At 37.3% G+C, this 11,525-nt stretch overlaps 1 protein-coding gene across 1 annotated transcript in view; it reads left to right on the top strand.

Annotated features, from left to right (window-relative positions):
* NADK2 (NAD kinase 2, mitochondrial) overlaps window positions 1-11,525 on the top strand; it is a 72,974-nt gene that overhangs the window by 21,062 nt on the left and 40,387 nt on the right. The window contains exons 2-4 of the mRNA XM_007953231.1: window positions 2,457-2,545; window positions 3,955-4,043; window positions 5,187-5,268. Of these exons, the coding sequence (XP_007951422.1) occupies window positions 2,457-2,545; window positions 3,955-4,043; window positions 5,187-5,268 (260 nt within the window). The remainder of the gene's footprint in view (window positions 1-2,456; window positions 2,546-3,954; window positions 4,044-5,186; window positions 5,269-11,525) is intronic.

Below are 11,525 nucleotides of genomic sequence, written 5' to 3'. Positions count from 1 at the left end.
TAAAAGGCTTGTGCAATAGTCTAGATGTGAGATTGTGAATGTTAGTGGTGAGGAGAGGGAAAATTGAATGGATTCAACATCCAAACTCCAAAACTCATTGCCATCAAGTCAGATCTGACTCATAGTGACCCTGCCTTGGGTTTCTGAGGCGGTATCACTGTGAAAGTAGATTACCCCATCTGATTGTGTAAATAAGGGAAAAGGAGGCATCAGATATGACTCATAGACTTGGCTTTAGCCATAGTGACTGATCCAGGGAGGTGGAAAATCAAAGGTTTGCTATTGCACATGTTAGTTTGAGATACTGTTAGATATCTATGTGTTGTTGTTATGTGCTGTTTAGTCAGACCTGACTCATAGCAACACCTACTTGGGTTTCCAAGGAGGTATCACTATGGAAGTAGATTGCCCAACTTTCTTTCCGAGGAGTGGCTGGTGGGTTTGAACCGCCAGCCTTCTAGTTAGCAGTTAAGTGCCTTGGGCACTACGCTACGAGAGCTCCCAGCTATCTATGTAGAGACATCAGAAAGGCAACTGGATAAATGCATTTTGATCTCTCAAGATGGGTCAGGGTTAGAAAGCAAAATTGGGAGTCATCAGCAAATAAAATCAGTTGCTGTTGACTTAGTTCTAACTCCTGGAGGAGACCCCTGTGTGTCAGTAGAAGTGTGCTCCGCAGGGTTTTCAGAGACTAAGTTTTTTGGAAGTAGATTGCCAAGCCTTTCCTCTGAGGCGCCTCTGGGTGGACTCTAACCTCTAACCTTTGGGTTAGTGAGGATGTTAACCGCATGCCCCACCATGTAATCCCATCAACATACGTATAGTTTTGTGAGAACTATGAAACTGGAGGAGATCATCAAGGGAGAGAATAGAGAACAAGAAGCATGTTGGGTCATGTTCATTGAGAGAAGTTAGGGGTGTTTCAGTTAATCCATTGTTGGGTGGTGACATTAATAATCTGAATGTTAGTGCTATGTTCATCCATATCCAGAAATTCACCCTTAGAATAGTTTTTAAAACCTTATTTATTGGTTAAAGTAAATGAAGGATTATTGATTGTATTGGTCACTGCTTTTCTTTAAGTAAATACATAAATAAAATCTACTTGATGTTGGTTTGCTCTATGTAAATATAATCAGGCTTTGATTAGGCATTAAACCATCACATATGATGCCTGATCTAGTATATTTTTGTGAGTTAACATCTATATTAACTTTCAAAATAGTCTTTCCCTTCTTTTGAGAAGCATACATTTCCTTTTGTATTACAGAATAAGGAATAAAACAATTTAAAAACTCCTAATCCTATATAGACCAAGGACTAGAAAAGTAGATATCAAAATACTAACTCCAATTATTCTGGGCACTAAGATTATACATTTTTTTGTTTTCTTTTTATATGTATGTTCTATGTTAATACTAGTTTTGTACACTTGAGAGGTAAATACATATTAAAAATCATATCTAAAAATTTACTTCATATTTCAATAATTAATGGCTTTAAAACGAAAGATAGATTTAAGATTATACGTTCATTGTGTGCTTGAGAAACTGAATTTGTGTCAAAATATAAGGGAATTTGAGGTGGAAAGAAACTAATGTAGTTTGGAGCTCTGATAGCATAGTGCCTAAGGCACTTGACTGCTAACCAGAAAGCTGGGGGTTCAAACCCACCAGCCACTCCTCGGAAGGAAGGTTGGGCATTCCTACTTCCGTAGTGATATTGCCTCAGAAACCCAAGGAGGGGTTGCTGTGAGTCGGCGCCGACTCGATGGCAAATAACAACAACAACAAGAATTCACTCAAGTGGGCAGGTTTCCTAGTTGGATGCTCAATGTGAATATTTCTCAACTTCTCAACATTTATTTTGCTTTATGGATTATTTAGAAGACGTGGATTTTAAAAGGAGCATGTGAGTTGTAAAATAGTTATAAAATGTCATTCTAATCAACTAGGAATAATAGCCCTTGAAGGATGTATGTTTTTATATTTGAAAATTACCCATTATGGAGCTGACTAGGCCTTTGGATTACGTAGGGTTCATAAGTCTGAACATGAGAGCTATGAATACAAGTAGAACAAAGGTCATCTAACTGCTTCTTAAAATATTAGGTTATCTTTGGTCTTCAAGTAGCCATATGCAATATGTTAAAAAGTCATTAAGAAAGAGGAACTCTGAAGCTGTAGAACATTGTACATCTTAGTTCTGGTTGAGTATAGGATTCAAAAACTTAATGCTGTTTGTGGTCTTAAAATGAAATTAGATTTTTTGAAATCAGGCTTTCTAGCTCAGCTTGAACTTGTAACTTTGACAGATAGTAATTAAAATGTAGCTTCATTAAAAAAACTAACATAATTCTATTTTATATAGAGCTTTTAAAGAAGTATATAATGTTACAACTTAACATGTAATATATATCAATATACTAAGACAGAATTTGTTTTATTTTGATATAGCTTGCATTGAAAGGCTCTAGCTATAGTGGATTACTTGAACGGCATCATATTCACACCAGAAATGTGGAACATATTGTAGATAGTTTACGGTAAGTTTTATGGACCCAGTTCTTGGGGTGGGCTTTAGTATTCAAGACTTCCATGTTTTATTTTTTACTGGTAGCTAATCCTTAGATTTTTAGTAAAGATTGCCAAAATCATTTTCAGAAAAATACAATGAGGTTATTGGACCTAATTTTTCAGCATTTCTAAGGAAATTTTTCTTATACTCTGGAAATGCAAAGGTATTTTCAGTCACTATTTGGTCTGCCAAATACCTTTTCTATAAAGAGTAAATTCAGTACACAGTAGGATTCAACTGTATGTGTAATTTTTCATTTCTTAAACAGAAGAGTGGATTTTATGGATATTCATTTTAATATTATTTGAATATCTAGAAGTTTCATGGTAAATTATAAGTTAATTTGTACTAATTACAATCAGTGAATAAATTTGTATAAAAGAATCAGAAAACATGAAAATTAGAGAGCATTTTAATATCAGTGTCTGGTACTCATTGAATATTTATTGGATTTTAAATTATGGCTATTCACTTTTATAATTTAAAAATAATATTCTTTCAAGTTTAGTCTTGGGCCATTTTTGTATTAATGAATTTTAGTATCAAAAGGCCACCACTCGTCTGTCAGTTTGTCATACTGTGGTGATGTGTGTGTTGCTGTGAGGCTGGAGGCTGTGCCACCGGTATTTCAGATACCAGCAGGGTCACCCATGGTGGATAAGTTTCAGCGGAGCTTCCAGACTAAGATAAACGTGGAAGAACAAAGGAGCCGTTCACTTCTCAAAAAATTGGCCAGTGAAAACCTTATAAATAGCAGTGAAACACTGTCTGATACATGAACAGCCAGTGCTTGATTCTGTTGTACCTAGGGTCACTATGAGTCTGAGCTGACTCGACGGCAGTTGACAACAGCAACAGCAATATCAAAAGGAATAGAAAAAATGAAATTCTAACCAATCAATATTGCTATTTGTTAAGGACTATAGAAATATTTTTAAAGCACATGAAGATTTGCAGATAATCAGCTTTCAGTTCATTCATATGCTTTCTGACCTATGGTAGTTATTTCACCATTATAGTTAAATGAAGGGAACTCTGGTAGCATAGTGCCTAAGGCACGTGACTGCTAACCAGAAGGCTGGCGGTTCAAACCCACCAGCCACTCCTTGGAAGGAAGATGGGGCAATCTACTTTCGTAGTGATACTGCCTCGGAAACCCATGGAGGGGTCGCTATGAGTCAAGTCTGACTCGACGGCACATAACAACAACAACAACAACAGTTAAATGAAAGATGATAAACTATAAAGCTAAACATAAATTTATTTGTAAAACATAAAGTTATTTCTTTTTTCTCTTGTAATAATCTGTCTCTCAGAAAACCTACTCCTAAAATGTATGTTATTGTCAGTCTTATAACTTTTACTGTTTTATCTCAGGAATGAGGGAATTGAAGTTCGTCTGGTAAAAAGGAGAGAATATGATGAAGAAACCGTTCGATGGGCAGATGCTGTGATAGCTGCCGGAGGTAATAGTTTGACAGAGGTCAAGATGTTGGGAGACAGAAATAATATTTAATACACATATTTCCAAATACCATGGGGTCTAATTATATGGAGTCCTAGCATAAGATAAATTTTTAGATCTCTCTGATTAGATTTAAACAGGTCTGTATAAACAACATTTCACTTTTATAGTCAGTGATGGTACCATGAGGTTCCAAAAAAAAAAAAAACTATACTCACTGCCATGAAGTCGAACCCGTCTCAGAGCAACCCCTCCTTGGGTTTCCGAGGTAGTATCTCTACAAAAGTAGTTTGCCCAACCTTCCTTGCAAAGAGTGGCTGGTGGGTTTGAACCACCAGCCTTCTGATTAGCAGTCAAATGCCTTAGGCACTATACCACCAGAGCTCCTATGAGGTTCCAGTGTGCAAATTTATTTCTGTACTTTGAGATGTGCATTTAACTTTGAATACGACACAGGATTAGTTGTAACTGTATTTTGGTTTACTTGTGCCAGTTTTTTTTTTTTTTTTTAAGTTGAAGTTGATTAAGAGTTCTGTGAAATTAGGTAAGTTCCATCGTGCTTTGGCCACAATATACTTACACTTACTTTTTTCTGAGCTTTAGTGACCACTCTTTCTAAGGCTTTAAATTGACAGCAGTTCTTGGAGAGAAATATCTGAAGTTTGGACACTTTGTTGAAAATATCACATATATTCTCATTAAAATAATATGAATTTGGGCTCATATTATAGGAGACGAAAAGAGGATTAGCTAATAGAAGTGATAGGATTAGTATCACCTAGAGCAGTTTTGAACCCAAGGGATATTTGGCACTGCCTTGAGGCAAACTTGTCACAGTAGGGTGGCAGTAGGAGAATAACGACACTGGCTTCTAATAGGTAGAAGCCAGAGATGCTGCTAAACCTCTTATGATATACAGGACCCCTTACAACAAAGAACTATATGCTCATTTCAATCTTGCCACTGTTAAGAAATCCTGGATTAGCATGGGAGACAAAATAGAAAGGAACAAACAGTAAAGAAGAAAGAAAGTGGCTATTGGCAGAGTAGGGGATGACTGTTGAAACAAAGTACTAGTATTCAAAATGATGTAAAAACTGGTTTTATAACAAAAGTTTGGTAAATTTTCCCTTATGCCTTTTAGGTGATGGCACAATGCTTCTGGCAGCAAGTAAAGTCTTAGACAGACTCAAACCAGTTATTGGGGTAAACACTGACCCAGAAAGGTAAGGAAAAAATGTAGGATTTCTGTGTTTGTTCATTTTGCATATTATACATAAAAATATTTCTGCTTTTCTTTGAGTATTACCTGTTTATGATAAATCCTACAGTTTAGAGACTATTAATAGGCTCTGTCCACCAGTCATCTGTCAGTTTGTTGTACTGTGGTGGCTTGCATGTTGCTGTGGTGCTGGAAGCCATGCCACTGGTATTTGAAATACCAGTAGGGTCACCCATGGTGGACAGGTGTCAGCTGCGCTTCCAGACTAAGAATGGGAAGAAGGACCTGGTAATCTAAATCTGAAAATATTGACCAGTGAAAACCTTATGAATAGAGCAGAACATTGTGTGTGTAGTACTACAAGATGAGCCCCTCAGGTTGAAAGGCACTCAAAATATGCAGAAGAGCTACCTCCTCAAAATAGAGTTAACTTTAATGATACGAATAGAGTTAAGCTTTGGAACTTTCATTTACTGATGTATCAAGACTCAAAATGAGAAGAAATAGCTGCACACATCCATTAATAATCAGAACATGGAATATACAAAGTATGAATCTGGGAAGATTGGAAGTCATCAAAAATGAAATGCAACGCAAAAAGATTGATATCCCAGGCATTAGTAAACTGAAATGATCTGATATTGGCCATTTTGAATTGGACAATCACAAGGTCTACTCTACCAGAAATGACAAATTGAACAGGAATGGTATCACATTCATTGTCTAAAAGAACATTTCAAGACCTATCCTGAATTACAATGCTGTCAGTGATAGGATAATATCCAGGTGCATATGATGAAGACCAGCTAATATGACTTTTCAAATTTGTACACCAACCACTAATGTCAAAGTTGAAAAATTTCATATTTTGACAACTTCTGCAACCTAAAATTGGTCTAACATGCAGTCAAGCTGAATTGATAACTCCTGGTGATTGGGATGTGAAAGTTTGAAACAGAAGGATGGATAGCTAGAAAATATGACTTTGCTGATAGAAAGAATGCTGGATATCACATGATAGAATTTTATAAGACCACCAACTTACTCATTTCAAATACTTCTTTTCATCAACATAAATGGCAACTGTACATGTGGCTCTCACTGAATGGAATACACAGGAATAAAAAACAGTACATCAGTCCAAACAGATGATTTGTTGTTGTTGTTGTTGTTTTGTGCCGTTGAGTCAGCCCTGACTCATAGCGACCCCTCCTTGGGTTTCCAAGGTAGTATCACTACGGAAGTAGGATTGCCCAACCTTCCTTCCGAGGAGTGGCTGGTGGGTTTGAGATGATGGATGACCTTAATATTACCAGTGAGAACAAGACCAAGGACTGACTACATATGATCATCAATTGCTCATATGCAAGTTTAAATTGAAGCTGAAGAAAATTGAAAGAAGTCCATGGAAGCCAAAATATGACTTTGAGTATACCACCTGAAATTAGAGCCCATCTTAAGAATAGATTTGACACATAGAACCCTAATGGCTGAAGACCGGACTAATTATGGGATGACATCAAGAATATATATCATATCTGAAGAAAGCAAAGGTCATTAAAGAGACAAGAAAAAAAGAAAGACCAAAATGGATGTCAGAAGAGACTCTGAAACTTGCTTTTGAATGTAGAGTAGCTAAAGGGAATGGAGGAAATGGTGAAGTAAAAGAGCTTACCAGAGGATTTCAGAGGGCAGCTCAAGAAGACAAAGTATTATAATGAAGTATGCAAAAACCTGGAGTAAGAAAACTGGAAGAGAAGAAAACACTCAACATTGCTCAAGCTGAAAGAATTGAAAAAAACTTCAAGTCTCAAGTTTCAGTATTGAAGGATTCTATGGGCAAAAACTTGAATGATGAAGGAAGCATGAAAAGAAGATGGAGGGAATACACAGTCACTGTACCAAAAGAATTGGTTGATCTTTAACCATTTCAGGAAGTAGCATATGATCAAGAGCCAGTGATGTTGAAGGAAGAAGTCCAAGCTGCACTAAAGGCATTGGCAAAAAATGAGGCTTCAGAAATGGAGGGAATAGTAATTGAGGTGTTTCAACAAATAGATGCAATGCTGGAAGTGCTCACTTGTCAAGAAATTTGAAAGATAGCTACGTGGCCGAACAACTGGAAGAGATCCATATTTGTGCTTATTCCAAAGAAAGGCAATCCACCAGAATATGGAAATTATCAAACAATATCATTACTATGACATGCAAATAAAATTTTGCTGAAAATAATTTAAAAACAGTTGCAGCTGTAGAGAACTGCCAGAAATTTAAGCCTGATTGAGAAGAGTATGTGAAACAAGGGATATCACTGCTAATTTTAGATGTATTTTGGATGAAAACAAGAGAATACCAGAAAGATGTTTACCTGTGTTTTACTGATATGCAGACATTCTGTGTAGACCATAACAAATTATGGATAACATTGCAATGAATGGGAACACTTAATTGTTCTAATAAACCTGTACATAGATGAAGAGGCAGTTGTTCAAACAGAACAAGGGGATACTCTGTGGTTTAAGTTCAGGGAATGTGTACATCATGGTTGTATCCTTTCACCATATTCATTCAATCTATATGTTGAACAAAGAAGCTGGTCTATATAAAGAAGAACGTGGCATCAAGACTGGAGGGAGACTCATTAACAACCTGTGATATGGAGATGATACATCCTTGCTTGCTGTAAGCAAAGAGGACTTGAAGTACTTACTCATGAAAATCAAAGACTACAGCTTTCAATATTCAGATTACACCTCAACATAAGGAAAACAAAAATCCTCACAACTGGACCAATAAGCAACATCATTATAAATGGAGAAAAGATTAAAGTTGTCAAGTATTTCATTTTGCTTAGGTCCATAATCAATGTCCATGGAAGTAGCAGTCAAGAAATCCAACAGTATATTGCATTAAGCAAATCTGCTGCAAAAGACCTCTTTAAATTATTAAAAAAAAAAAAAAAATGATGTCACTTTGAGAGCTAAGGTACACCTGACCCAAGCCATGGCATTTTCATTTGCCTCATGCATACAAAAGCTGGACAATGAATAAGGAAAACCAAAGAAGAATTGATGCTTTTGAATTATGGTGTTACTGGAGAATATTGAATACATCATAAATTTCCAGTTCAACAAACAAATCTATCTTGGAGGAGGTACAGTCAGAATGCTCTTTAGAAACGAGAATGGCGAGACTTCATCTGATGTACTTTGGACTTGTTAACAGGAAAGACCAATCTCTAGAAAAGGATATCATGCTTGGTAGAGGGTCAGCAAAAAAGAGGAAGACCCTCAACGAGATGGATTGACAGAGTGGCTGCGACAATGGGCTCAAACATAGCTACAATCGTGAGGATGGCCCAGGACCAGGGAGTGTTTTGTTTTGTTTTGTTGTACGTGGGGTTGAACTGAGTTGGAATTGACTCAATGACACCCAACAACAACAACAACACTGAACTCTGATTGGAGGTAGTTTCTTCATATGGTGACATGATTCTGAAGTGGAAGATCTTTGTTCCTGGCTACCACGAACATTAGAACTACTCCAAAAACATGTTAGTGATGAAATTTAGACATTTAGGATTGATCACTGCCTTTAGTAGCATTATCTTCTTTGTAATTCTTTACAGTAGTTTTTAGCTCAGGCCTGAAAAATATATATACAGCTAGCTGGCAGTGAGAAAATTCCTGGAGGCAAACAGTTTGCACTTGACTAGTAACTGAAAGGTTGGTGGTTCGAACCCATCCGGTAGCTACACATGAGACAGAGCGGCTGACTTGCTTTCGTAAAGCTTACAGCCTGGAAGACACTACAGAGCAATTCTACTCTATAACACATGGGGTCACCTTCAGTTGGAATCGACTCAACAGCTAGCAATTTGTTTGTTTTTGGTTTAGCTGGCATTTGTGGTTGAAAATTATGACATGGAATAGACTAGCTTCCCAGGTAGTTTGAGAGGAGAATCTATGGTGGAATAGGCCTGATCTTTGCCTCAGGTGAATGTCCCAGTTTGCTTAGGACTTTCCCAGGTTTAGCACTGGGGCACTTGGTTGCACTAACTCATACGGGGCTCATGTTATTTGGCCCCTAATTATTCTGTCGGGAGCTCTGGTAGCATAGTGCCTAAGGCACTTGACTGCTAACCAGAAGGCTGGCGGTTCAAACCCACCAGCCACTCCTCGGAAGGAAGGTTGGGCAATCCTACTTCCGTAGTGATACTGCCTCGGAAACCCAAGGAGGGGTCGCTATGAGTCGGGGCTGACTCGACGGCAAATAACAACAACAACAACAATTATTCTATCATTATTCCCTGTTTTTTCTACTTTTCTGCTGCTATTCTAGCAACACTGGCTTCTATGTAAATGTATCCAGTGGCATTGAAAATCAAACATGTCTACAAAAAATGCATCCCTTGTCCCTTTTCCCACCATTCTTGATGAATGACATCATAGCCTCTCCCTTACATTGGTCACTTAGTCCTAGGGATCCTACCTTTGACTCCATTTCTCATCATCCTCACTGCCACTAAACATATCTCAGGCCTTGGCTCTGTGTTTAAATGACTACAGTAGCCTCTAGTCTCACCCCTTCTAGCCGTATTCTTTACACTTTGCCTTGGTATTCTTTCTAAAGTGCTAATCTGATATGTCCACTCCTTAATTAAAATCTTTTACACTTTCTCTATGACATTCAGGATACATTACAAATTCATACACTCACCACACGCACACATACACATCAACCATCTGTTGCCTGTCTGCATTTCTAGCTTTATCTGTCCTCATTTATCCAAAGACATTATGCAATCTTTAGCTAAAAATATTACTGCAGTTCCTCTAGGATGCTACCTACAGGCTGTTCTCTTAAGTGTCAAATGTAACTATATGAGCATCCCCTAACACCATTGGTTGCAGGCTCACACTTGGAGTCTTTTGCTCTGGTATTTAAGATGGCTCATGATTTGAAAGAGCAGACTAAGAGAGTTATTTACAAGGCCATGCTCTTTTTTACATTTGTATGTGCTTCTATCTAGAGTGCCCTTCCCCAGTTATTCAAGTTTACATTTCTTATGCATTGAGGACTGTGCCTCCCCTGAGTTCTGACTATAATTCCCTGTTTAGACAGCACTTACACGTCTATATTGTTTCTCACTTGCTTATCTCTTTCATTCAATTCTAAACTCCTTGAGTATAGGACCTTTCATTTTCTCTATCACTAGCAGAGTTTTACACATTGTTGGGAGGCAATAAACATTTGGAAAATGAATAGTAAATGATCTTTGGAAGCAGGGCTAGGACCCTAAATCATTTCAGTAAATCTTTCCTGAATATAACTAATTGAAGTCATTGGTTTAGTAATTAATTTTGATTGCCTTTAATTTTGATACATGTAGATTTTTGGACTTCTTACTGGCATATTTTTATATCATTAAAGTAAAAAAATTCTTGTTTAACTTTGGTGATCGTATGTTATATTAAAATATATGTTTATAAAATACAATTTCATTTAGAAACCTGGTTTAAAATATTCATAAGCTTATGGGGATTTTGAAACTGGCAGCAGAAGGTGTTAGTAGCTATCCTTTCTAAATTTTCTACCTGTATTAATAGGTTGTAGAAATCTTTTTGTTTCTCTTCTTGTCTCTAGACAGAAATACATTAATTAAGCCTCAGACTTGGCTCTGTAATTCAAGTTGGTTGACTTCTTTTTCTTGAGCTCCATGATTCCTCACATTCCTTAAATAAGCCAAGGTGTTAACATTCAACTAAAGTTTCTTCTCCTTTGTATAAGTTATCAAATGCTGCATAATAAATCACCCCATTGTTTGGAGGCTTAAAATACATCATTTATTATCTTATGGTTTCTGTATTCAGGAATTTGGGAGTATGGCTGGGTGATTTGGCTTGGAATCTCTCATGAGGTTACAGACAGATGTCATCTAGAGCTGCAGGCTTGATCTGGGCTGGAGGATTCACGTCCAAGGTGGCTCACTCATTTGGACGCATCTAAATTAAATATCTAATTTTGTTGTCTTCTGTATTCTGCACCCCTTCTACGGAGCCTGGTAACTAATAATGACTTTTGAATGTTTAAGAGTAAAAATTGGGTAGAAGATATGTGATAGCCAGCCTCTAAGATGTTGTTGTTGTTGTTGTTAAGTGCTGTCGAGTCGTTTCCGACTCATAGCGACCCCATGCACAGCAGAACGAAACACTGCCCGATCCCGTGCCAGCCCCACAATCCCTGCTATACTTGAGCCCA

The sequence above is a fragment of the Orycteropus afer genome, unplaced genomic scaffold (genome assembly GCF_000298275.1).
Source record: "Orycteropus afer afer isolate SDZICR_OR568_19922 unplaced genomic scaffold, OryAfe1.0 scaffold00378, whole genome shotgun sequence".
Taxonomy (NCBI): Eukaryota; Metazoa; Chordata; class Mammalia; order Tubulidentata; family Orycteropodidae; genus Orycteropus; species Orycteropus afer.
Note: the sequence above shows the minus strand (reverse complement) of the source record. Positions and strands in the feature narration are given on the sequence as shown.